We start from the raw sequence: 27,704 nt of genomic DNA, 5'->3' as shown, positions 1-27,704 counted from the left end.
ACCACATGGTGGTTCACAACCGTCCATAATGAGATCTGGTGCCCTCTCCTGTGTTGTAGTCATAAAAAAAAAGAACAAAGAAAACCCCTAAGCTGATTGTGGATATCTTATTAGCCTCTTGGATATGTATAGCATGCTCTGTTTCTCCTGTGTATAATATGCAGCCTTGGGGATCATCAAAGAATATCTGGTTGACAGACTGAGAGCCAGAAGCCAGAGAACAACTCAAAGGTCATGATCTGTGGCTTCTGTATATGACAGGACCATTGTACTAGTGACCTTACAGTTGTGTTTACTTGCACTAGCTTAATCCAGTCACGTTCTAGCATGAAGTGTAAAGATCTTTATGAATCCCCATCTCCCAGGACCTACGAGGACAGGATGGCTTCTGTCAATGGGAGAGTCAGTTTTCTTTAAGGGTGTGACTCCTGAGTGATAGAAGATGTCCCAGTGGATGGCCCCACACATAGAAGCATTCAGTTGAACAACCTGGGATGGATATGTCATATTTAAAATAAAGAAGACAGGAATTTTTGAGGGTGGTAACAAGATAGGGCTGCATCTAAATTGAGTTGAGGTTGAACATTTTCAGGATAGCTTGCCTGATATTGTAAAAGGATTGACACAATCTTTAAATGACATATAGCGTAAGGGCTATCATGATGCTTTAAAAATAGTATACAGCAGGGTGTAGTGCTCTAAGTCTTTAATCTTAGGACCCCAGAAGCAGAAGTGGATTTCTGTGAGTTCCAGGCCGTCTAGGTCTACACGGTGAGCAGACACAATGAGTGAGACCCTATTGGGGGGGGGATGGAAGCATGCAACATTACTGAGAAGATTTGAGTGATTAATATATGAAGAGTTTCAGAATTCTACTCATTGTAACCTACCCACATCAGTATCTTTACATTAACACTCTATTGCCAGCCGAGCATTGGTGGCGCACTCAGGAGGCAGAGGCAGGTGGATCTCTGCGAGTTCAAGGACAGCCTGGTCTACAGAGTGAGTACCAGGATAGGCTCCAAAACAATACAGAGAACCCCTGTCTCAAAAACCAAAAAAAAAAAACTCACAAAACAAAGTTCACACAGAGAGATCCATCAAGACGATCACCACCATGGCCCAGCCATTTCCCCCTTTTTAAATTTTGACTCAGTATGTAAAAAATTGTGTAGGAGTCTAGCAGAGCAACTGTATCTAGAGTAAACATTAGAGTGAATAATTGCTTTCTAGGAGTACTTTGACCTTGAAGAAATCATTTCTGTGATTTGTAGAATTGTTTTTCTGAGGGGGTGTTACAGTTTTTCCATGACTTGGGTCACAAGATGCCTGTGGCACACCTGAAGCTCTTGAATTACTGGGTACTGCATTGTGCAATAAGGACTAAAGTAGCAGGGGCATGACGCTTTCATTTAGAGAGACATATACACTAGATTACGGACCTTGGTGTGAGGAAATAGTTTACCCCAAAATAACTTTGTATAACAATCAATAAATATGCCTTTTTATGTCTGTTTGAGTTTCAGGCCATCAAAGAGAGGCTGGACCTTCCTGCTGCCACACAGGCCTAAAAAAAGTCATCTTGTGTGGAGTGGTGGTGGCTCACGTCCTTTAATCCCAGCCTTGGGAGGGAGAGGCAGGTGGATCTCTGTGAGTTCAAGACCAGCCTGGTCTATAAGAGCTAATTCCAGGACAGGCTTCAGTGCTACACAGGGAAACCCTGTCTCCAAAAACAACAGCAACAAAAATCATCTTGGAAAAACCTCTTTCTTCAACCTACTCATGGAACACAGACAAAAGGTGGTTTTGATTCAAGATGTTATAGATAAATCTAATTGTCATAAATAAATCTAATTTTTGATTGATGTATGTGTATCCTATAAATACGCAAATTGAAAACATAATGAATATGCCAGGCGTTGGTGGCGCACGCCTTTAATCCCAGCACTCGGGAGGCAGAGGCAGGCAGATCTCTGTGAGTTCAAGGCCATCCTGGTCTACAAAGTGAGTTCCAGGACAGCCTCCAAAACAATACAGAGGAACCCTGTCTCGAAAAACCAAAATAATAATAATAATAATAATGAATAATATTAGACAAGCACTGTGTATAGTGGGGAGCCATTCTTTGTTTTATTTTCCTTTTGAAATAATATTAATGCCAGTCTTTACACCAGAGAATGATTTTCTCTATTTCAAAGTTAGTGTAGCTATGTGATTTTTTCCAATTATGTTTATCATTTTTAAAACATTTTTCATTAATTTATATTTTACATTCCAATCAGGATCCCCTCCTTCTTCCTCCCTCTCCTCCCACTTTCCTTCCCCCACCTCCCATCTGCTGTTCTGAGAGGGGAAGTCCTCCCCTAGGAAGTCTACTAAGTCTGTTTCATCATCTCACTGAGGCAGGACCAAGGCACTGCTCCACCCCCAAACCCTGTGTCTAGGCTAGACAAGGTATGTCTCCATATAGAATGGGCTCCACTAAGTCAGTTTGTGCATTAGTGTTAGATCTTGGACCCACTGTCAGTGGCCTCATATATTGTTTTAGTTACGCCACTGTCACCTACATTAAGGGAGTCTAGTTCAGTCTTATGCAGGTTCCCCATTTGTCAGACCAGAGTCAGGGGATCCATTCTAATGATTTAGATAGTCCATCTTCCATACCCTCATAAGAAATACCTGGTAAGCAATGTGAAAAATCTATGAAAAGCTTCTTTTTGTAATGTTAAAGATCCAAACTTAAACTCCCTGACAAATCCTGTAAATGGTATTTAAACTGTTTCCCTGTGTAATTTTGTTGGTTTAATTTTGTGGATCTAATAAAAAAAGAAATGGAGTTCCAATCACATCTCAAAGGCATTTGTTTTTGCATATTTGTCATATGACTCTCCAAACATTAAACTATCTATCTGGTGTAACTCTCCTGCCTTACCCATAAATTATAGGAATCACATTGCCATCTTTGTACAAAGTGTTGCAATGGTAATTATTCCTATGATGACAACAATAATCCATTCAATAAAACATTTTGTCATATTTTAGTAATCTATCAAGACCTTGAACACCTGCAACAGGCCCTTCTTCCCATGGCTGGTCAGATTTACAGGTAATTATAATACCATAATTGACAATCAACACTCTTCTAGGTAAGGCCAATGCTATGGCTACATACAGTGGAAACATGGGACAACTTTACACAGGAAGTTACATGAAAGGGGTTACTAACGTAAAATAATGGGACAGGTGCATATAAAATTACCGGACCACGTCTGTATAGAATTTAATGCTACTGGAATTTTCAAAGTATACCATTGTTCAGATCCCAGTTTATTATTAAACCAAATCCTAGGCCTAGTGGGATCTCAGTCTCCATCAGGTTAAGCTATTAACCCTGTGGTTTGAGAGTAGAGCATAATGTAATTATGAACATGCCATAGAACCAATGGATTAAAATTACACTATTGGCTGTTATGAAGGAACAACAAGAAACAGACCTTCTGTGAGGACCCCAATCAATTAACATACAATCACCATGTTGAATGATTTTTCTTTTTTCACTTTGGTATCTGGACCAAAGAACAGGGACATATTTATAATTTTTATGAGAAAGTAATACAAACAGGATCTAAACTATGTCCAGTGCTATTGGTGACATTATTATACTAATCAGAAAAGTCTAGAGAATAGCTTGAAAAATAGATCCATATGACCAGGAGTCCTTTTTGTCTGGTAAAACGTAAGACCACACTTGCCTTCTTAGAAGAATAAAGGTGCTATTACCTCCTATGCAAATAGAAAGTGATTCAAACCCTAATGAAAGATTAAATACAGGGTTTCTACAGTTGTGAAGAGACACCATGACCACTGCGACTCTTGTGTTGGCTTCTAGTTTCAGAGGTTTAGTCCATTATCATCACGGCAGGAAGCAAGGAAGCCTGCAGGCAGAGATGGTGCTGGAAATGGAGCAACAGGATGTCGACTTTCACACTGAGTGAACCTTGAGCTAAGGAGACCCCAAAGTCCATCCCCACAGTGACACAGTTCCTCCAACAAGGCCACGCCTACTCCAAGGTCATAATGCCTAATAGGGCCACACCCTTTGGGGGGCACTTTCTTTCAAACCACCACAGTCCCTTTTTCAGATGAATGAATGAGTCTATTATGGTCTCAATATCCAGTCAGAAATACAATCATTCGTGAAAATAGCAGGAGCTGAATAGATGTGTTTAGAGGGACTCACGGCAGATATACAAGTCAAAGCAACCAGTATCATCTCAGGTGACATAGGGCTGTGTGTCCGTAGAATATTTTCAACCTTGGTGTGCAGGGCCTGAACTTGACCCAAGGAGGACAGACTTGACTTCTGATCATACGGTCATTTTCTTCTGCCTTTTTCATGACTTCCACGGTCTCCTCACCATCTGCTAGCCCTCTGCTACATCCAGAATGGCCTGAAGCCAGAGGAGCTTAAGAGGCATCCATAATGTTTCAGTGGCGCCATCTGCAATGACAGAACTTATCCTCTCCCAATTCCCCCTCAGCCAACTGGGCTTCCAAGTCTCACTGAGTTTAAACCATGGAGATCTGTGTAGGCTCTAGAGGCAGTTCACAACGTTCTGTAGAGAAATGCTTTTGAGTCAGGCGGTGGTGGCAAAAGTCTTTAGTCCCAGCACTCGGAGGCAGAGGCAGGCAGATCTCTGTGAGATCAAGACCAGCTTGGTCTACAAGAGCTAGTGCCAGGACAGCTTCCAAAGCCACCGGGAAACCCTGTCTCGAAACCCCCTCCCCCCCCAAAAAAAAGAGAAATGCTTTTGAGTCATATCACATCGAGGCAAATTTCAAAAATTAAGAGTAAATAAGGAAAGTACAAGAATATCCCTTGGATAGCTGGGCTGTGGTGGCACACACTTTCAATTCCATCACTCAAGAGGTAGAGACAGGTGGATCACTGAGTTCAAGGCCAATCAGGTCTACAGAGCAAGTTTCAGGATAGCCAAGGCTACCACAGAAACCCTGTACAAAAAAAAAAGAATATCCCTTAGTGCTCTCCTTCCCCCGCTCTTAATTTAACTTAATGTATTTATTCATTTATTTATTTATTATTTTTGCTCATCTTCGCCAGGAACATTCCTTCCTGTAACAACTCACGGAATATACATCATCTATTGTGTGTGAAGAATGAGAATAAATTTATGTTTTGTTTCCTCAGATAATTTTCTGCTGACTTGTAAGCTTTTCTTGATTTTGTGTATTTCAATGGATAATTCAGATGTGTATTTTTTCATTTTCATTAAAGATTAATTACTTATTTCATGTGTATGGGTGTTTTGTCTGTATGTACACTTGCATGCCAGAAGAAAGCATCACGTCCCATGAGGCTACGGTTTTAGATGGTTATGAGCCACCATGTGCGTGCTGGGAATTTAAACTCAGGAATCTGGAAGAGCAGCCAGTGCTCTTAACCACTGAGCCATCCCTTCAGCCCCAAAAGGTTTTTTTTTTCCTTTTTTTTTCTTTTTTTTTCTGTTTTTTTTTTCTTTTTATTTATTTTTGAGACAGGGTTTCTTTGCATAACCTTGGATGTTCTGGAACTAGCTTTATATAACAGGCTGGTCTCTGCCTCCCAAGTGCTGTTATTAAAGGTGTAAATTACCACTGCCCCCTTTTTATTTTGTAATAACTGTTGTTTTAATATTCTATGTGCTTAGCTGGGCGTTGGTGGCACACACCTTTAATCCCAGCACTCGGGAGGCAGAGGCAGGCGGATCTCTGTGAGTTCGAGACCAGCCTGGTCTACAGAGCGAGTTCCAGGACAGCCTCCAAAGCCACAGAGAAACCCTGTCTTGAAAAACCAAAAAAAAAAAATTCTATGTGCTTTTTCAATTATGTCCTGACCTTGAGAATGACAGGAATACCTGTAATATGATTAATATTCCATTTTAAAGGTTCTGCCTGCATGTATGCCTGCATGCCAAAAGAGGGAACCAGATCTCATTACAGATGGTTGTGAGCCACCTTGTGTTGCCTGGAATTGAACTCAGGTCCTCTGGAAGAGCCGCCAGTGTGCTATTAACCTCTGACCCATCTCTTCAGTCACCAATATTCTGTTCTTTACAAAAGTTTTTAAACATTTTACTACTGTAGGCTAGTCCGTTGTCAGTTTTTATAGAAGTAGGCAGTCCCACAACAGCAAGTTTCTGTAAGAGAAGAGCACATTGAGGAAGCATTCCCTGAAGATTGATGTACAGCCCAAAATAATTTAGAGTAAGCACGAACAGGACATTGTAGTAATGTGAACATAACAGGACGTGAAGATGAAATCAAAGCAGTTTCTGTTGCTGGAAAAAGTCCTACAACATATTCAGGATCTGAAACAATATTTAAGGGTTTATGAATTAACTGTAATATATGAATCAGAACACCCAGCTCTACTTGTTGAACTGAAGAAAAATAAGTATTAATAGATTGATGAAGATATGGACCATGAACTCACCTATCCATTAAATGAGCCATCAATAAAACAAGTTTCTGGCTGTGGAATTGGAGAAGTTTGGATAATCTTTATAATCATAATTCTAGTTCACACAATAAACACCCAGCAGGATAATGATTGTCTATCTTTCCACAGTAATCTGCAAATAAAAAATCATTAATGCTCTTTCAAAAAGACTGTTAGTTAAGAGTATTCTAATAATATAATTACATGGATCAAATCCATGTGATTGTTGACATCAGGTCCTTCCTGATTTACTAATTGTTCAAAAAGAGTAAAGCAATTAGTATTTTATGACCCTTATTGCATGAATAAATCCATCCCAAAGGTTTATCCTCTTGTGCTATAATACCCGAAAGGAACAATTTAGTGGGGAAAATAGTTTGAAGGTAATGAAGGAGCCACATGACACAAATGCTTCTTTAAGTTCAAATAGTTGTAGCTATTTCTTTGCCTCTTGAAATAATATGCAATGATTGTCCAGTGCTGCGCCTCCTTCTAGAACTTTTAATAGATTGTTTAGTGCATAATTAGGTATTCTCAGAATGAATATGTAGTTTAAAAGCAATCTTTTAAATTCAAAACTATTAACGGCAATCTTCAGGAATAGCTGTGGGTGGAGGTAAACCAGGCTGCAAATCTGCCATCAGCCACACGGTGGGACTAACATTCCATAAGTCAACCAACAATTTTCATTTCTTTTCAATTATGAAATTGGAGACCAAGTGGCTTTGGTGGAGCATGGCCTTTAATCCCAGCACTCGGGAGGCAGAGGCAGGCGGATCTCTCTGGGTTGGAGGCCAACCTGGTCTACAGAGCCAGTTCCTGGACAGGCTCCAAAACAATACAGAGAAACCCCGTCTTGAAAAACCAAAATAAGAAAGAAGTTGGAGACCAGTTTGGTGTAGAAAATCTGGTGTGAAAGTCTTTTCCCCCCAAAATTAATCTGAACATGAGTAACATGAAGCTCTCAGACTGCCTTTTTGCTATCTGGATAAATAAATTGCAATTTTGTAAGGCTTTATTTAATTTCATTAGAACTCATAGTTCCTAATTCAACCAGGATTGAATTTCCCTCACTAACAGCCCATTCAGTTGACCATCCTTTTATAGTTATAATAGAGACATCACCTCTAGAATCAACCAACCTGTGGAAGGTTTTCCTCTTCTTTCTAAATCCAACAGTTTATCGGGTTTTTTTTTTTTTGTTTGTTTGTTTGTTTGTTTGTTTTGGGTTTTTTTTTTTTTGGTTTTTCCAGACAGGATTTCTCTGTGTCTTTGGAAACTGTCCTGAAACTAGCTCTCATAGATCGGGCTGGTCTCAAACTCACAGAGATACACCTGTCTCTGCCTCCCGAGTACTGGGATTAAAGGTATGTACCACCACTGCCAGGCAAAGCAGTTACATTTTTATTTTTTGGTTTTTCAAGACAGGGTTTCTCTGTGTAGCTTTGGAGCCTATCCTGGCACTCCCTACATAGACGAGGCTGGCCTCAAATTCACAGATATTCGCCTGCCTCTGCCTCCCGAGTGCTTGGACTAAAGGCATCCTCCACCAATGCCCAGCCTCGTTTTCCTTTAATAAGGTGCTTGTCTGACTACCAAATCCTCCCTCATGAAGTGCATTTTTCCATGAAGGACTACATAAGACAATAATAATAACTGCAGCTTTGTCTCCTTTAAATTGCCAATCAGTAGACACTGTGATCATGACTGCAATTTCCCCCGTATAATCTTCATCAAGGACTCCTCTGTGAACGATGTTTCCTTTCCTGGATAACTACTGTGACCCAATAAAGGTCCAACTGTTCCAGTTAGTATAGGTTCCCAATATCCTGTGTGTAATTTAGAAGGACACTAAAGGGGGGAAAATAGTAATATCTTTTGGGCAAGGAATAGCTTGAGTAGCAGCATGTAATGAAAGAACAGATGAATTACCATCTGAAGCTGGCACAAATGTTGCTGTCTCTGGATATAAACTCTCTAATTTTTCTCATTACTTTGTTGTAAGGGCAAGTTAGGTTGTTTCTTCAGGTGTCCAGGTATGCTGGAATTGAACCACTTTGCTGAAATCTGTCATTAAACAGCACAGATTTCACTTTCCTCCTTCCTTTCTTTCTTTGTGTTTATCTGTGGTGTGTGTGTGTGTGTGTGTGTGTGTGTGTGTGTGTGTGTGTGTGTGTGTGTATGCTTTGCTTTAGAGACAGGGTTTCTCTGTGTAGGCTTGGGTGTCCTCAAACTAGCTCTGTACACTAGGCTCTACCTGCCTCTACCTCCCCATTAAAGTCATGTGCCACCACTGCCCCAAAGCATGGGTTTTTGAAGCAGCTAATTTTGCTTTGCCTGTAGGGTTTCACATTTCTACATAACATCAGAAAAACCACAACATTTCTGTCTCTCTCTGAGGGCTGATTAATCATTGGCCATCTTTGACATTACCAAAAGCTAACTGTCTAATAATAATTCTTGAATTTGTCCCTCTTTTACTTCGTTTTCAATAGAATTTTTTACTCTCTCTATGAAATCAGCATAAGACTCAGCATATAATATACCTTGTATAACATTTGAGGCAATTAGCCATATCTTCTACATGATTAATAGTCTATCTTCCTTAAGCTTTTCCAAGTCCCCAAAATTGAATAGGGATCTTCTCCCTTGTTTATATGCCTTTTCAATATTCTCTCAGACTCAGTCTCATGCTTTTTCATCTAGAGTTACTTTTGCCTTTTCATCTAGAGCTACTTTTTCTGGAGACCAGGGACTATAGTCATAAACATCCTGCAAGCTGTCTAGTAGTTGAGATTTTGATACTTGTGCTCTTCCTTTTAAAATGATGCACAAGTTGGGTGTGGTGGAGGATGTTTTTAATCCCAGCCCTCAGGAGGCTGAGGCAGAGGCAGGCAGATTTCTGAGATCAAAGCCAGCCTGATCTACATAGCAAGTTCTAGGATAGTCAAGTCTACACAGGGAAACCTTGTCTGGAAAAACAAAACAGAACAAAAAAGGTACACAAGCTATATGTGAGGCAAAGCCTCCATGATCAGGTTGTCACTTGCAAAGCAAAGCACTGAATTAATCTTTGTAAATACAGCCACAGTATCCACAAATTAGGATTCCAATTTGCCACACAATTTCTGCTATATTCATATGATCTGAAATGGCAATCAAGAAACAGAATTGTGACATCGTGTGAATAATTATGTTTTCTAGATGAGGTTGATATCAAATAAATGTTTTTGCCAAACTAAAAAGTCTCATTTTCTTATACTGGACTAGTTTAATCCAATGTAAAATCAAAATATTTTAATTACTAGGTGTTCTTCAATGAATTTCCTTGCTCTGAATATTCAATTGTGTTTGAAGATTTGAAAATTTCATGATCAATTAGATAATAGGGCTGGAGAGATCATGCAGAATATAATGTGGGTTACTCATAAAGAGAACACAGACTAATGTAAAGAAAATACCATGAAGTAGAAACCTGAGTTTACTTAATATAAATTAGGTAAACACAAAGGATGAGTCAGGAATTGCATAAGGAGAGCGTCTTACCTACAAAGACCAAATTACTGTAATTCTCCAATATCACATGCATGTACAAAGCCCTCTGAACAGAGTCCAGACATTCCCACTTGTCACAAGAGAAGTCCACAGCCACATCCTGGAATGTCAACAGACTCTGTAATGGAAAATTACAGTGACCATGTGCTGCTGACAGAATGCTTTCTTAGATAGAAATGAGACTTAAGGAATTACAGATGCTCTTCTGATGATGATGATGAAGCAAGATAATTATTGAAAGACAAAAGTTTTCTAGAAGTGCTGCAGACATGGTTCATCAGTTACGAACACTGGCTGTTCTTCCAGAGGACCCAAGTTTGGTTCCCAGCACCAACATGGTGCCACACATCAGAATTTAATTCAGTTTGCCTGAGATCCAATCTCTCTTCCGAACTCTACAGGCAAGAGGCAAAACATCACTCACGCAGACATTCAGGCAAATACTTGTGCGGTGGTTTGTACGAGAATGGCCCCTATAGGAGAATAGATTTGAGTACTTGATCACCAAGGAGTAGCACTATTTAAAAGAATTATGAGGTGTGGCCTTATTGAAGGAAGTGTATCACATGGGGTGGGGCAGGGGAACCACATGATGACTTTGATGTTTCAAAAAGCTCCTTCCAAGCCCAGAGTCTCTCACACTTCCTGCTGCCTACAGGTCTGAATGGAGAAGTCTCAGCTTCTTCTCCAGCACTATGTCTGCCTGTCTGCCACCATGGTTCCTGCCATGATGGTGAAGGAAATCTCTGAAGCTGTAAGTCAGCCCCCCAATTAAATGCTTTCTTTATAAGACTTGCTGTGATCAGGGTCTCTTCACAGCAATAGAACACTAAAAACACCCTGACAAGGAAAAGAAAAAGTTACTTTTAGTAGAAGATGCTTTCTAGAACAGTTATCCCTTATGTTGTATTTCCCATCTCTTTGAAGACAAGATAGACATAACGGTCTCATAATCAGGAAAGTTGGAGGGAATACGTCACACATTTGAGGACTAGATACAAGAATGTACCATTGCGAAGAGTATGCTGACATCAAGCAGGGCAGTGTCACATTTTAGATGGAAAAGTTATAATGAGCAAAACTGTGCTTCTAAATTCTACAAATGCCAGTGTAAGGATTCAAGCATTATGCTGACCCCGCCTCCTGACATTGGGCAGGATACACAGTACTTTCTGCTCTCCTGGGGGGGCATTGACCATTTTTGGGGAACCTAAGAAAGCTGGGGTGCTGTCACGTCCTGCGAGTAGCTGGTTGTTTCGTTGCAGTTCAGGCTGTATGGAACTCTCTGGCGCCTCTTAGACCTGGCAAGATGTTGGCAGAGCAGAGTACAGTTAAGTTTAGGAAAAAAATTTTTTTCTTAGGTCCTGGTACTTGAGGGGAGGAGGATTATAAAATGAGGGAGGGGCTTCCCTAGGGGGTCCCAAGATGAGGGAAGGGAGTCCCAGGACCAGGGAAAAGTTGATATTTATTTGGAGTGAGTTTGACCTGTTTGGGTGGGTCCAATTCGGCTCCCTGAAACTTAGAAGAGTCAGTCTTGCTCAAATATGGACTCTAACCCAATGATGCCCACAGCTGGTTCTCACCTGACTCTACCCTAAAATGCTCACTTTGGAGGTCAAGGCCCAGGCTATTGCTGCCTCCCTGACAGAACAAAGAGGTACATTGTAGAAGGCAGAATTGAAGGATGAATTAAATATTAGAGATTTGTTCTTTTAAAACCTTAAGGAGCTTAATTAACATCGGTGCTATGTACAGCGTTCCAAGCAGCATTGTGGGGCTGTTGTTAGGTCTCAAACCTGGGACAAAAGACTAACTGGGGTGTCTCATTAACATACCAAAGCCGACACTGACTGCCAGGATCTGCCAGCCTCCAGCAATCCCTACTGAAAAGTTTCTGCATCCCGATAAGCCTCTCCGCCAGTGCAGCAACCAAATCAGACCAAATCAAATCGAATTAAAAAAAAACACACACACGTTTAACGGATACAGTGTTCCCGGTTGCCTTCCAGCCCCTCAGAGACGAGACGGGAAAAGGAAGATCAGAAAAACCCTGATTTTGTTCTCTGTGGAACAGTTTTAGATACTCTGTGGAAGTGGTCTTCAGCGCCTCTGGGGTAGGGTAGGGGTCATCATTTGGCAGGCTTTCTGAGATGCAGCAGGGTTTAGAGGGAGATGGGGGAGGGGACTTGGGTGGAGCCTCCACCATAACACCCACCTGTTACAGGGTGTGGCTGGCATACCCTGTCCCCTACCATTAATGTCTCTGCGCCCTTTCCTATGTAACCCGGCCGTCTTGGTTACGCTGGTCCTTTTTTATCCTTCTTACCCCTTGCCTCCCTCCTGCCCCCCTTGCCTCTAGGTCACATGACTCGCCCTACCGCCACCCCTGCTCTCATCGCCTGACTCGGAGTAATGTCCACTCTGGACTCTCCCAGATTTCTCTGCCTCTGACTATGCTCTCCCTTTTATTCACAATGAACCTCCTCCACCTAGAAGCCGTTCATGCCCGCCTTTCTTATTTCTTTTTTAAAATCCACCTTCCTTTCTGTTTTCATTCAGTCATTTCATGAGAATGTTTCGACAACCGTGAAGAAGAAAAGTCAGCATCAGACAGCATTAACATGACATTATTTTTTCTAAAATTGATAGAGAACAATTTCGGAAATCCCATATGCTGGGTTTTACAGAATAGTTAGTAAGAAAAAAAAAATTTGTCCAAAAAAATGGCCTATATGGCAACGCAATCAGACGAAGCAGAAAGGTTTTCTGTGACTGAAGTGAATGTATTAAGTCAGATGAGAATTATACCAACTCGTCGTTAATTTGGAATATGCTATTTTATTGCTCATGAGGTTGGCTCATTTAAAAATTTGAAACTTGCCGGGCGTTGGTGGCTCACGCCTTTAATCCCAGCACTCGGGAGGCAGAGGCAGGCGGATCTCTGTGAGTTCGAGGCCAGGCTGGACCGACAGCCTCCAAAACAATACAGAGAAACCCTGTCTCGGAAAACCAAAAAATAAAAAATAAAAATTTGAAACTTGTAACTTCATTATTTGAGCTCAATAATCTAGCATGGCTTTCGGTTACACAGAATAGTATCCTTTATGGGTTCTTCCTTTATTCTTCACAAAACAGAACACGCCAGATCACACACTGGCTCCATCACGAAAGTGTCCCAGAAATGTAACCCTGGAGATTACCTCTCTTCAGAGTTTCTACGTGTGAAATACAGTATCACCAGGGAAAGGAAAACAATGAGGGAGCCATGCTTCTCCTAAAGAAGGGAAGAGAGAAAGGTCATCAAGAGGGACCTTGGTTTCTGCTTGTTTGCTTTTCGAGACAGGGTTTCTCTGTAGCTTTGGAGGCTGTCCTGGAACTAGCTCTTGTAGACCAGGCTGACCTCGAACTCACAGAGATCCTCCTGCCTCTGCCTCCCGAAAGCTGGGATAAAAGGCGTGCGCCACCACCACCCGCCTCTTCTTGTTGGTATTTCTATAATCAAAATTGAATAGCAAACAGTACAAAGCTGGATATGATGGTATATGCTTTTCATCTCTGAACCTGGATCCTTTGGAAATGCAATCAGTACTCTTAACTGCTGAGCCATCTCTCCAGCTCCAAGATGTCTTCTTGATTTCTGTTTATTCATTTTATTTTTGTTTACTTTTTATTTATTTATCTTATTTATTTGTTTATTTTTGGTTTTTCAAGACAGGGTTTCTCTGTATTGTTATGGAGCCTGTCCTGGAACTCCATTGGTAGACCAAGCTGGCCTTGAACTCACAGAGATTCACCTGCCTCTGCCTCCCCAGTGCTGGGACTAAAGGCATGTGCCACCAACGCTCAGCTTTGATTTACTTTTTAAAGATTGATTTATTTACTATGTATACAGTGTTCTTCCTCCATGCCAGAAAAGGGTACAGATCTCATCGTAAGATGGTTGTGAGCTACCATGTGGTTGCTGGGAATTGAACTCAGGTCCTCTGGAAGAGCCGCTAATGCTCTCAACCTCTGAGCCACCTCTCCAGCCCCAGAATTATTCATAAGATGATTTCTAATTTTATCCTAATGTATAGGGTGTTTTTAAACTGTAAAAACAGTGTGGTATGACAACTTCTCACAGCATGCATGCATACATACTGTGTTTTCCTGTTTCTAAGATGTAACATTAAGAAGTCATTGGTGGTGTTGTGCCCAAATCATAAGGATCCCCAAAGATCAGGGAGACAAACCACCGATGCGAATGCACAAGGTTTATTGATTATTCTATCCTTCCACTCGGAAGGGACCTGTCTAGCAGGTTGACACAGCAGCCTCCAGAGGGGGTAAAGTTCCCTGACTACTGCTAGGTTTTAAAGACAAAAGTTACAGGAATGCATCAGTAGGTATGGGTTGGTTTCTGATGGGCTGACATTTGGGGAACAATCAAGAGATTTTTCAAAGTCATGTTTTTGGCTTGTATACCTGTGTACCCATTTTTCTCATAGGTTGGCACTGGGAGGGAACATTCTGTGGTTTCTATGGCTTGCAAGTTGTCTATTGTACTAATATTTTTCAGAATTGAATCTCCTGGAGACTACAGGGGAGTTTCTTTTGTGGTCAAACAGTCCCCAGGATCCAAGTACCTAGAAGGCTAGGGGGGTTTGGAGTTCCTTTGTGTCTAGTTTTGACCTTAGGCCTGTTGCATACAAGGTAGCCTCTAGGAGCGAAGGCTGGGGGAAGGGTTGATCTGGAGTTTTGGCTCTTCAGGTGGCACAGGCCTTTTTAATTCCGGGTCTCAGGAGGCAGAAGCAGATGGATGTCTGTGAGTTCAAGGCTAGAATCTTCCTCAAAATGAGTTCCAAGACAGCTAGACCTGTAACACAGAGAAACCTTGTCTCAAAACAAAAAAACAAAACAAAACAAAACCCCCACCACCATCAATGAAAAAGAACACAGAATAAAAAGACACATTTCTGAGTGCTGAGTTTACTTCATACATTTGAGCTGGAAAATTAATGCAGAGTAAAATGTTTTTTTTAATTTTTTGGGGGGGGACAAGGTTTCTCTGTGTAGCTTTGGAGCCTGTCCTGGAACTCACTTTATAGACCAGGCTTGACCTTGAACTCACAGAGATCTGCCTGCCTCTGCCTCTTGAGTGATGGGGTTAAAGGCATGTGCCACCACCGCCCGGCTGCGAAGTAGAATGTTAACCTTACATAATAAACGTTGGTAAATACTTTGCTTAGTAAATGTTACTGTCTACAACATAATTTCAAAGATTGCTTACATATACTTTCTTTTTTTGTTTTTCGAGACAGGGTTTCTATGTATTGTTTTGGAGGCTGTCCTGGAACTCGCTCTGTTGACCAGGCTGGCCTCGAACTCACAGAGATCCGCCTGCCTCTGCCTCCCGAGTGCTGGGACTAAAGGTGTGGGCCACCAATGCCCGGCTTTACATATACTTTCTGAATCAGTCAAATCTGTAGGGGCTCCTTAAGTGACTAATATCTAAAAATCCCTCTGGGTATGCCTAGTCCCTAGGGCAAAGGCCACTTTCTTGAATATGAAGTGGTAAAATAGGGGACTTTAAAAAGCATGGAAGAATTTAAATTCCAGAAGCTTTGCAGTTGCCACAATGGCCAGGAGAACCCCATTTGCAGCTAGCAGATAATGCAAGTCCTCTGCCAGCTCATTCTTTTGCAATCCAGACGAGCACCAGTTCACAAAGCCTAAATTTAAGGACAGGGTCCGGACACTCACAGCAGAACTTCAGAGCCAGGGGCTGCTGTCCAGTTCTGAGATGTCATCTGACCCAGACCTGTGCCGACCTGTTAAGAGCTGCCACCGGCTCTGTGACTTCATGTGTCTCTGTAGGTCCCTCTGGCTCCTGCAATCTTTTTGCTTCCTCTGCTTCCTGCGCCTTGAGGAGTTGGTTTTGGTGGGGACATCTCATTTAGGGCTGAAGGTTCCAAGGTCTCTCACTCTCTCTGTACATTAGCTGTGATGCACATACAACTTGTAGGGAAAATACTGACAGGGTTAGATAAATAAACAATCACTTCTTACATACTTATATCATTTCTTTTCTTCTTTAATGTTTGACTGATTTCTTGAGGGTTTTTTTTTTTTTTTGACAGTTAGGACCTTGAGTTGAGCCCCATCATTATTATAATTTCTGATTGCTACGAATTTCTGTTGCTGTCCTGGAACTTGCTCTGTAGACCAGGCTGACCTCAACCTAATAGAAATCCGTCTGCCTGTCTGCCTCTGCCTTCCCAGTGCTATTGAGGGCCTTTAATGACAACTCTACGGCCACTGTGTGGTATAATCTTTTTTTTTTTTTTTTTCCGAGACAGGGTTTCTCTGTGGCTTAGGAGGCTGTCCTGGAAACTAGCCCTTGTAGACCAGGCTGGTCTCGAACTCACAGAGAGATCCGTCTGCCTCTGCCTCCCGAGTGCTGGGACTAAGGGCGAGCACCACCACCGCCCGACAGCATGGTATGATCTTATGAATACCCTATTTTAAAGTTTTTCATGACACATTTTCATGCAGGGGTCATTCATGACGAAGAGGTAAGGCTGTGGCCACCTTCCTCTGCAGCAGATCTCAGGAACCCCTTGACAAAGGGCAGTTCACATAAGCAGGAACCCGTCTCAGGGAGGGGCTCTACTACTGTCCTGGGGACCGAATATGCCTCCCGGACTCTACATATCTGAATGAACAGAGACAGCCAACCTACCTGCAGAGAAGATATTTTGCCCAGGCAGCAGATTTCCCAAAAGCCACTGAAGAGGGGAGGGACTTGTAGCATCAGAACCAGGAATGTCACTAACTTTCAGGGGCGTGGGAGCGTGGTCAACGGACATTGGCTGTTTTCAGGAGGACCGGAAACTGATTAGGGCAGAGGAAGTGGGTGCTGGTTGGGAGGTCAGACGGCATCATGGGTGGGGTCAGAGGTGACACTAATACCCAGAGGGCGGGACCGGAAATTCCGTCATTTCTTGCTTCATCTGAGAGAGCCACGTGCTTCTGGACCGTTGGCAGAGGACTGGGACTGGGGTCTCACGGTAAATTTACGTGGGTGCCCGGTGGGGCGGCCTGGGAGGCCTGGGAAAGTCAGCGTCAGCAGCAGCGCAGTGGCGGGAACCGCAGCCCGGCGGCCCTGGAACCTCCCAGGTCAGAGGAGCCGCGGGGCTGGGACCCGGGAGGGAGGGGACGGGGTGCGAGCGGTTTCTCTGCTCTTCAACCGAAAGCCAGCTCCCAAATTCTGATGTGGGTGTCTTCCCTTGTCGGTACATTTTAGACCATATGAACTGGACTAATAACGATTTTTTTTCATTCATCTTCTCTTTGTCAGGGTGTTTTTGTTTGTTTGTTTTGCCGAAGAATAATCTGATAGAGGACTTGGGTTATCTGTTGTTTGCAAGCAAGATTCCCTTGTCCATTGCTGCGCTTGCAAAGCTTCTGGACTTTAAATTCATTCATGTTTTCTAATTCCCCTGTTTTACCACTTCATAGTCAAGAAAATGACTTTTGCCCTAGGGACTAGGCATCCCCAGGGAGGTTTTTAGATATTAGTCACTTAAGTTACCACTGAATGAATCAGAAAGTATATGTTAGCAAGCTTTTCACTTAAGTTGTGAACATTAACACTTACTAACAAAAATATTTATCAACATGTACTAAGTAAGGTTAACATTTTACTGTGCACTAATTTTCCAGCTGAGAAGTATTCAATCTAGAATGTAAATTCCGCATTCTGAAATGTGTCTTCATATGCTTTGTTCAAAATGTTTTTGAGCAGGAAGAAACAGGAACTCGCCCTCTTGTCTGGTGAGAGCCTAAGAAGATGAGGTGTGGCTATGGCTTGCTCCATATCTCTCAGCATTTTCCTGTGTCTGACTCCACGTCTTTATCATTAAGATCAATTAAAAACTCCTGCTGAGCAGTGGTGGTACACGCCTTTAATCCCAGAACCTAGGAGGCAGAAGCTGGCAAATCTCTGTGTGTTTGAGGCCAGCCTGGTCTAAAAAGTGAATTCCAGTGTTGTACCCAAATTCTGAACCCCCAAATCACCAAGAGATCCATTTCGATGCAAAAGCAAAAAGTCTTTTATTGTAGCTTAACATGCTAATCCCATTAGCTTGGACCTTTCATCCATCCACCACATGGGACTGCTGGAGAAAAGACCCCGAGGAACCACGAGGCAGGGAATATATCCGACAGCATACGGGGAGTGTCTAGGGGTACGCAACAGTCTCGGGATTGGCACACTTCCAGGCTTGGATGACCTGCCCTGTGTTGATTGGTCAACTGGTTGTTATGGCCCATAGGCCCTCCCAGGGCAGTTGCGATGCTCTGCATGGCACTGTTGTCCACTTGTACATAAAGCACAGCCCTGCCAGCTAACTTGTGATTGGTATCTGACCTAGTGACCAGGGCAGGAGGGGGCGAGGTCAGGAGAGCACATGTTAGCATGTCATGGCTGCTGTAATGGGGTGAGGGGGTGGAGGGTAGCACAGGGGCCTGGTCCCTTCACCAGAATGGCCCCGGGCTGTTACACAGAAACCCTGTCTTGAATAAACAAAAAAACAAAAAAAAAAGACTCCATTTACAAATAGGAACTATTTTGCCATTTCCTCAGATTCGTTTGATACAGGGCCTCCTTATGTATTCTCTCGGGCCTGGCCTTGATCTCACTGTGTAGACCTGGCTGGCATGGAATCTAAGCAGTTCACTTGTCTCTGACTCTGGACGGGTTGCATTAAAGGCATTCTCACTATGCCTGGATCCTCTATGGAGGCTGTCCTGGAACTCGATCTGTAGACCAGGCTGGCCTCAAACTCACAAACATGCCTCTGCCTCCCAAGTGCTGGGACTAAGGGCGTGGGCCACCAACACCCGGCTTTCAATGGGTTTTCTTAAAATTATTCTAGCCAGGGTGAGAAGCACTAAGAGTTGGTTTTGAATTTGCAGTTTCATAACTAAGGATGATAAGAACATGTGTATTTTGGGGGTGCTTGTAAAGATGCCTCTGCTCTTTTTTAACTTCTACTTGTTTTCACTGAGGTATACATTTCCCCCACTCTCCTTCCCTCTTCTCTCCCCTTCCACCCTCCTCCCAGACCCCCACGTTCCCAATTCACTAGGGAGATCTTCTCTTTTTCCCTTCCTCGACATATCCATCTAGGGTTGTGGTCTGCAGGCTGGGATTTACTATGTTACTCCTACCTATACAAGAGCATGGGAGATCTTTACATTTTTTTCCCATGACAGGGTTTCTCTGTGGCTTTGGATGCTGTCCTGGAACTAGCTCTTGTAGACCAGGCTGGTCTCGAACTCACAGTGATCTGCCTGCCTCTGCCTCCTGACTGCTGGGACTAAAGGCGTGTGTCACCACCACCCAGCTGATCAGTTTTTGATCGCTTTTTGAAGTCATCTTCAAGTTCTTTCTTCAAAGACTAAAGTTCTTGTCATACAGGTCTTTCTCTTGTTTGGTTAGAGTTACCCCAAGATACATTATTTGTACCTATGGTAAAGGGTGATGTTTCTCGGATTTCTTTCTCAGCCCAGTTATCTGTATATAGGAGGGCTACTGATTTTTTTTTTTTGAGCTAATCTTGTATCCTGCCAAATTACTGAAGGTGTTAGTTGTAGGAGTTCCCTGATAGAATTTTTGCAGTCACTTATGTATACTATCATAAGTTTTACTTCTTTTCCAATTTGTATCGTCTTGATCTCCTTTTGTTGTCTTATTGCTCTATCTAGAACTTCAAGTACTATATTAAGTAGATAGATGGATAGTCTTGTCTTGTTCCTGATTTCAGCAACATCAATTTGAGTTTCTCTCCATTTAGTTTGATGTTGACTGCTGACATGCTGTATATTGCCTTTATTATGTTTAGGTATGTTCCTTGTATTCCTACTCTACGACCTTTATCATGAAAGGGTGTTTAATTCTGTTGAAGGCTTTTTCAGCATCTAAGGAGTAATCAAGTCATTCTTTTCTTTTAGTTTGTTCATATGGTGAATTATATTGATGGATTTTCATATGTTGAACCATCCCTGCATTTCTGGGATGAAGCCTACTTGATCATGGTGGATGATTTTTTTCTGATGTGTTCTTGGATCCAGGTTGCCAGTATTTCACTGAGTATTTTTGCATCAATGTTCTTGAGAGAGATTTGTCTATAATTCCCTTTTTTAGTTTTGTCTTTATTTGGTTTGAATGTCAAGGTAAATGTAGCCTCTTAAAAGAGTTTGGCAATGCCCCTTTTGTTTATGTTTTGTGGAACAATTTGAGAATTGGTATTAGTTTTTCTTTGAAATTCTGATAGAATTCTCTCCTTAAACCCTCTGGTTCTGTCTTTTTTTTATTGTTATTGTTTTTGGTAGACTTGATGACTGTTTCTATTTCCTTGGCAATTATAGGTCTATTTAATTTGCTTATTTGGTCTTGATTTAATTTTGGTATGTCATACTTATCCAGAAAAATTTCCATTTCCTTTTAGCTTTCCAATTTTGTGGAGTACAGGTTTTTGAAGTATGACCTGATGATTCTCTGGATTTCCTAAGTATCTGTTACTATATCCCCATTTTCATTTCTGATTTCTTTAATTTGGATAGTCTCTCTCTGCCTTTTGGTTAATTTGGATAAAGGTTTGTCTATTTTGTTGATTTTTTTTTTTTTGAAGAACCAACTCTTGGTCTCATTCATTCTTTGTATTGTTTTCCATTTTGTTGATTTCAGCTCACAACTACCTGTGACTCTAAGACCTGACACCCTCACACAGACATATATGCAGGCAAAACACTGATGGATATAAAATAAAAATAAAACAATAACATAGCCTTTAATAATGTCATTTTCTGTTAGAGAATGTGGAACTTTGATCCCAAGCACTTTCTTTTGTTTTTTCCTGATTGCCTTAGAATTTTCCTCATTGAAGTCATCTGCCTTAGTTTTTAGACTTATTCCTAGATCTTTATGAAGCAAACCTGTATGGTTGATTCTGTCATTTATTTCTCAAATTGTCATTATTGATAAGTAGGAAAAGCAGTGATTTGTGTGTATATGTTTTGTATGTTTCAGTTATACTTAAAGTATTTATCAAGTCTATGGCATTCCCATGGTATCTGTGTGGCCCTGCATGTGTGACTTCATGATCATTTAAATGGACTTTGAAATCTTCCTTTCCTACCTGATTAATCTTTTAACTGTTGTCTTATTCAGATTTCTCCAGTCCACTCTTGTGTCTCTTGATTCATTAAAACTGGAGAGCACAAGCATCTTCCCCTCCTCACAGCTTTCCTGCTAACGCTGCTCATTTTTCCTCTGCACTGAACTGTAGGTCAATGTGTGACACACATGATCTTTTCTCCCTAATATTCTTATAGGTTAAATTACTACTTCCTTCCCGCTAGAATTAGTGTTTGATCCAAAAAAAACTTGAGGAAAGAGATCTTTTGCTCATCTAGATCTAACACAGAAATGTCTTATTTCCTGTGTTCTCATGAATAATTTCTCTCCTCCCCCCACAAGATAATGTTTCTCTGTCGCTTTGGAGGCTGTCCTGGAACTAGCTCTTGTAGACCAGAGTAGCCTCAAACTCACAGAGATCCTCCTGCCTCTGCCTCCCGAGTGCTGGGATTAAAGGCATGCGCCACCACTGCCCGGCTCTATAATTTTTTTATGTATACTTTGCCCCTGGTTATAATCTGCACTACTGCATAAGTGTCATTACCTGTGTTGTTACCTAACTTTCTTCAGGTGAACTTCCTTGTCTGAGAAAACTTGAGAGCCAATATTTCTTCTGAGTGCAAAGCTATAGTCTGCAGTTATTTCCTTTTACCACTTTAAATATCCACCCCCCAGCTTGTAGGGATGGTGACAAAACTTCTGGCATCTTTCTGGTGTTTCAGTCTTTTTATGGGTTTGTGTCACTGTCCATAACAGTTGCATTAATTTTAGGTTCATGTTTTTTACACTTTGATGTGAAATGTCGAGCAGAGTTCACATGTTTGTTCCTGAGACAGAAACTCCGAGAAGAGCAACAGCAGAAATGGAGGATTCTTCTGTAAATGCACCCCAGGTCAGTGTCATGTCCACATTTGTTTTTATTATTCAATCATGTGAGCCTTTATTTCTCTGCCTCTGGTAATGCTATCTAACGTGTTTATTTCTTATGATACCTTTTTCTTCTCTGGTAATCAAAAACTTCTAGGAAACTTATCTTTTAATAAGTATCATAATTCATCTTCATCACAAGACTGTGTAATGCCTTAGGTCTCTTTTGTCTAAGAAAGCATTCTGTCAGCAGCACATGGTGACTGTAATTTTCCATTACAGGGTCTGCTGACATTCAGGGATGTGACTGTGGACTTCTCCCAGGAGGAATGGGAATGTCTAGACTTTGCTCAGAGGGCTTTGTACATAGATGTGATGTTGGAGAATTACAGCAACCTGGTCTTTGTGGGTGAGAATGCTCTCCTTATACAATTCCTGACTCATCCTTTATATTTACCTACTTTGTATATAGGCAGATTCAGATTTCTAAGTACTTCATGGGTATTTCCTTTGCATTGGTCTGTGTTCTCTTTAAAGATTAAACCAGGGCCATGCAGTGGTGGCGCACACCTTTAATCCCAGCACTCAGGAGGCAGAGGCAGGAGGATCTCTGTGAGTCTGAGACCAGCCTGGTCTACAAGAGCTAGTTCCAGGACAGCTTCCAAAGCCACAGAGAAACCCTATCTTGAAAAAAAAAAAAAGCAACAAGAAAAAGCAACTCGGGCTATATTCTGCATGACCTCTCCAGCCCTATTATCTACTTTATAATGGAAACATCAAAGTTCAAAAACAATTGGATATTCAGAACAAGAAAATGCATTGTATGACACTTAGTAATTAAAATATTTTGATTTTGCTGGGCAGTGGTAGCTCAAGCCTTTAATCCCAGTACTGTTTTACAACAGGCTTCAAAGCTACACAGAGAAACCCTGTCTCAAAAAAACAAAAGAAAAAAAAAAACAAAAAACAAAAGTTTTTGATTTCACATTGATTACACTAGTCAAGTATTTTGATAAGAAAAAGAGACTTTAAAACAGGGTATGGTTGATAATGAACAAGCTTTTGTCTTAAATGGAAATCTATATTTAGGCTTGGCAGTGCATGGCTTTAATTTCAGTACCAAGGAGGTTAAAGCGATATGAGGTGGTTCCTTCCAAGTTGCATAGTGACTTCGTAGTCAACCAAGTCTCCACAGTATGACTGTCACATTTGTTGTTTTATTTTTGAGACTGAGCTTCTCTGTGTAGCCCTGGCTGTCCTGGAACTTGCTCTGTAGACCAGGCTGGCCTCAAACTCCAAGAAATCTACCTGCCTGTAAAACATTATACATGTGATCTTTCAGGGAACTCCTTTCCAAAAGGGAATTGTTTTCTTCATCACTAAGTAGTCATGCCTACTGTAAAACATGCAGATTCTATAGAAGGGGTTGGCTGTTAGCAGTCCTCACTTATGATGGCTATCGGGTTGGAGGTTCTTCTGAGTATCCATACAAAGATAATGAACCCTCAAAGCCTCTGCAAGGATTCTTGTCTTAAAGAACTTATGATGATGACATGTTATTGAGTTTATTACTCATGAATCAATCCTTATTATGCCTAATTGTGCTAATTTTCCAGAGAACCATCGAGACTCAAAGCATATTGTCCATCATCATGTGACTACCCAAGAGAAGTCTTATAACTGTAATGAGCTCGGCAAAAGTCTTCATGATTCCTCCCAGTGTACACCTCATGACACAAGTGATTCTGCAGAAAACTACAAAAACTGCTCATGTGGTAGCCACATGGATGCCTCTACTGAATCATCACACTCAGATAGTCATAAGAGCATGCCCACTAGACAAAATCCTTGCGAACATAAAGACCATGGCGATTCTTTACATTTGTATCCCACCATTAGTCAACCTGAAATAATCCATACTGGAAAGAATGAGCACAAAAACTCAGAGGGTGATACATCTCTTGATTCTAAACTTAAACCTGTGCTACATCAGATCTGTAGTGAAGGGAAGCCATACCAATGCGGGAAGTGTAGGAAATGCTTCTGGACCCATGCAGGCCTCAGTAGACATGAGACAAGTCACACTGGAGAGAGATCCTACAAGTGTAGCGAATGTGGTTTGTGCTTTTCTAATTCAAGTGCTTTCAAAAGGCATCATTACAGAAGCCACTCTGCAGAGAAACCTTACCAATGTAACAAGTGTGGGAAAACCTTCTTTTGCTATTCATACCTTAGAAAGCATCAGAAAATTCTTGGGATGAGGCCTTACGAATGTAAGCAATGTTGTAGTTCCTTCTGTACTTTGTCACGCCTTGAAAACCATTACAGAACCCATAGAGGAGAGAAAACTTACAAATGTAGTGAATGTGGCAAATCCCTTTGCAACTCCAAAAGCCTGAAAAGACATCAGAGTGTTCATACTGAAGAGAAAGCTTATGAGGATAAAGAATGTGGAAAGGGCTTTTATGGGTTGTGTCAGGTTAAAAACCATTACAGAACCCCTCACACATGTGATGACCGTGGCAAATGCTGTAGCCTACTGAAACGTCTAAGAACCCACCAGAAAGTTCATGAAGCCGGGGGACCTTACAAATGTAGCGAGTGTGACAAATCCTTTGTCAAGAAATGTAATCTTAGAATCCATCAGAGAATTCACATGGGAGAGGAATCTTACAAATGTGGTGAATGTGAAAAAACTTTTGTCTATAAAAGCAACCTTGCAAAACATCAGAACATTCATATGGGAGAGAGACCTCACAAATGTGGTGAATTTGACAAATCCTTCACCCAAAAAGTCCATTTTAGAACTCATCAGAGAATACATACAGGAGACAAACTTTACAAATGTAGTCAATGTGAGAAATCGTTTAGCAAGAAAGTTCATCTTAGAACTCATGAGAAAGTTCACACAGACGAGAAGCCTTACAAATGTAGTGACTGTGAAAAAGTCTTTAAATATGTCTCTTGTCTTAGAAGACATCAAAGAATACATACGGGAGAGAGGCCTTTCAAGTGTAATGATTGTGGGAAATGCTTTAGTCAAAAGATATACCTAAGCACCCATCAGAGAATTCACACAGGAGAGAAACCTTACAAATGTAATGAGTGTGGCAAATCCTTTGTTCAGAAAGGCAACTTTATAAGACACCTGAAAATCCATACAAGAGAGAAGTCTTACAACTGTAGTGAATGTGGCAAAGTCTTTACCCATATCTCTCGTCTCACAAAACACAGTAGAATCCATTTTAGGGTAACAGATTTCCAGAGTAAATGATGTCACACATGCTTTATGCAGAGTTTTCTAATGAAAAACCCAGCAGCTTTCTCCGAAGAGTATTACGAGCATGAGATACCTGTGATAGCCTTTGTGGAATGTCTGAATCCTAGAAAACATCAGGAGATTATTCTGAGGAAAACTCTGAATATTTGAAACTGGAGGAAAACTTGTCATGAAGTTATCAACTTCAAAAACTTCCGTGATGAAGACAAAATTGAGAAGCCTGAGGATATTCCGTCCTGAAGGGAGCCAATTCAGAGAGGAAATAAGTACCTCTAAATTTCTTCAGGAAATCCCTGAATTTGAACAGATTCAGTAGGTGTAACTCCTTTGAAGAAACTCGATCACTCATGGTGCCTCGAAGTGACTAACCAACTGAGCCACAAAAAAAAAAAAAAAAAAAAAAAAAAAATTCACTGCGACTGTCCCCATCTGACCTGCAGGGATGCAAGCAGGCAAAACACTATACATAAGAAATAAATAAATAAATCTTTAAAAAAAATGCAGTCTAACTTGTGACATGCCTGCAGGCTTGCAGTATGCTTCAACTTTCTAACTAGATGAGATGGATTCCATTAAAGGCAAATTGTTGTGATGTCAGCTTTTTGAGTAGCAGCCCCCTCCCCAAATTCCTGTATGTGACCCCAGTATTGCTCATTGGTCACCAAGTTGGACCTCGGTGCTATCCATACTCTCTCTGTTTTTCAAGACAGGGTTTCTTTGTGTAGCCTGTCCTGGAACTGTCCTGCTGTTAGCTTTCCAAAATTAGGCTCATGAAAGTGTACATGTAAACACCTGGTACTCCATGCTAGAATCTGAGAAATATATTTGAGCCAACTAGTAAAGATTTAACTCTGGTGAGCAGTGAAGATGGCAGACATATGGGACTTGGCTTGCCTTAAAATTGGTGCTCTTGTCACAGCAATTGACAACTGTTACCTGTTTTGTCTTCGGAAAATTGCTGCTCATATCACTCTTGGTTAGGAGAGGCAGTGTGGACTTTCCAAACTTCAAAGATCATCATTTTTGCATTATCTTTAAAATTGTTTGGTCAGGGTTCCACTGTGTAACCTGGTTCTCTGCCCCTTATGTAGCAGTGTATCTAATAGATCACAAGAATTTTCTTGATCATGTTGACTCTCCATCACATTTTATCCAGAATTCCTTTGGTTGTCTTTTCATAACAATACTCTGCGGTTTGCATTGGAATAATGCAATTTTGTTTGTTTGTTCCCAGTGCACCTCTGGCCATCCTGGAACTCACTCTGTAGACCAGTCTGGTCTAGGCCTCACAGAGGTCTGCCTGCCTCTGCCTCCTAAGCTGGGCTTGGTAGGACACACCAGTAATCACAGTATATGGGTGGCATAGTAAGGCAGATCTCTATAAGTTCAAGGCCAACGTTTGAAGTGTTAATCTAATTAATCTTAGCAATAAAAAAATCAGGAATCAAATCTTGGGGTAAAAACCTGGAAGGTCAGAGGACAAGGAGCAGCCACCATTGGCTTCCTACCTCTCATTCCTCCATCAAAGAAAAAAAGAAAAAAGGGCCAACATCATCTCTCCACCAAAACATCATTTCCTATCTGTCTGTACAGTCCTTCAGACCTCTATGGTTAACCCCCTGACTGACTCCAAGCAAGCTTTATTTGTAAGAACACATACAAAATATCACACAACAAGCTGGTCTACAAATCAAGTTCCATGGCAGGCAGATCAATTATATGATCCTGCCAATAAATAAAAAAGCAAATAAATAAATGAATAATAAAAAATTTAAGCAATGTAAAGCATTGATTATTGTCATGAAGGAGACAGACAGCAAAAGGTAAGTAGAAAAAACCCTGCATTTTTGCATGAAATGTGATGAACTATATACTTTCACCAGTCAACATGCTCAAGACAATCCTTAGTGATCTGCCAGACATGAGACAATAAAATATGAGAGCTGGGCTACAGAGTGCAATCCTGACTCAAAATTAAAAAAGACAAGGCAAGAACTGGTTGCCACTGAGTATCCTAGCCTAGTGTGATATGAACACTAATTCTGAGAAGTAGACAAATGCCATGAGAGCAACGGTTTTAGGGCAAGATCAAGCCACACATGCTTGTCATCTGCATGCTAGGGAGCTTTGCTATTCTAAGTCTATTCTAATTCTACTGTTCCATACATTTCCCAGGGATTGGAGCAAGGAGCTTTAGGTATTTAAATATCCACTTTGCTGAGACTACCTTTGGAAACCAAATAGGCTATTCTAATGTAGCCCACAGAGCACATGAGACCCCAGTCACTAATATACAAGGACATGTTCTATCCTCTGCAGGT

General features: G+C 41.3%; 2 protein-coding genes and 1 long non-coding RNA gene across 17 annotated transcripts in view; 1 reads left to right on the top strand and 2 right to left on the bottom strand.

Moving 5' to 3' along the window:
• LOC110339213 (zinc finger protein 54) overlaps positions 1 to 27,704 on the bottom strand; it is an 85,740-nt gene that overhangs the window by 33,852 nt on the left and 24,184 nt on the right. The gene's annotated exons all lie outside the window — the stretch shown is intronic.
• LOC110339387 lies at positions 14,293 to 17,075 on the bottom strand. The gene is made up of 3 exons (XR_002381522.2): positions 16,776 to 17,075; positions 15,797 to 16,051; positions 14,293 to 14,909 (listed from the first exon to the last, which is right to left on the bottom strand). It is a non-coding gene; the product is annotated as an uncharacterized LOC110339387 (long non-coding RNA).
• On the top strand, positions 17,118 to 25,882 carry LOC110339384 (zinc finger protein 420-like). The gene is given in 5 exon segments (XM_040733911.1): positions 17,118 to 17,212; positions 22,008 to 22,128; positions 22,386 to 22,512; positions 23,720 to 25,231; positions 25,234 to 25,882. Coding segments are annotated over 4 exon segments (1,788 nt in total). The 5' UTR covers positions 17,118 to 17,212; positions 22,008 to 22,035; the 3' UTR covers positions 25,290 to 25,882.

This window comes from Mesocricetus auratus, unplaced genomic scaffold (assembly GCF_017639785.1).
Source record: "Mesocricetus auratus isolate SY011 unplaced genomic scaffold, BCM_Maur_2.0 Super-Scaffold_100037, whole genome shotgun sequence".
In the NCBI taxonomy this organism is placed as follows: domain Eukaryota; kingdom Metazoa; phylum Chordata; class Mammalia; order Rodentia; family Cricetidae; genus Mesocricetus; species Mesocricetus auratus.
Note: the sequence above shows the minus strand (reverse complement) of the source record. Positions and strands in the feature narration are given on the sequence as shown.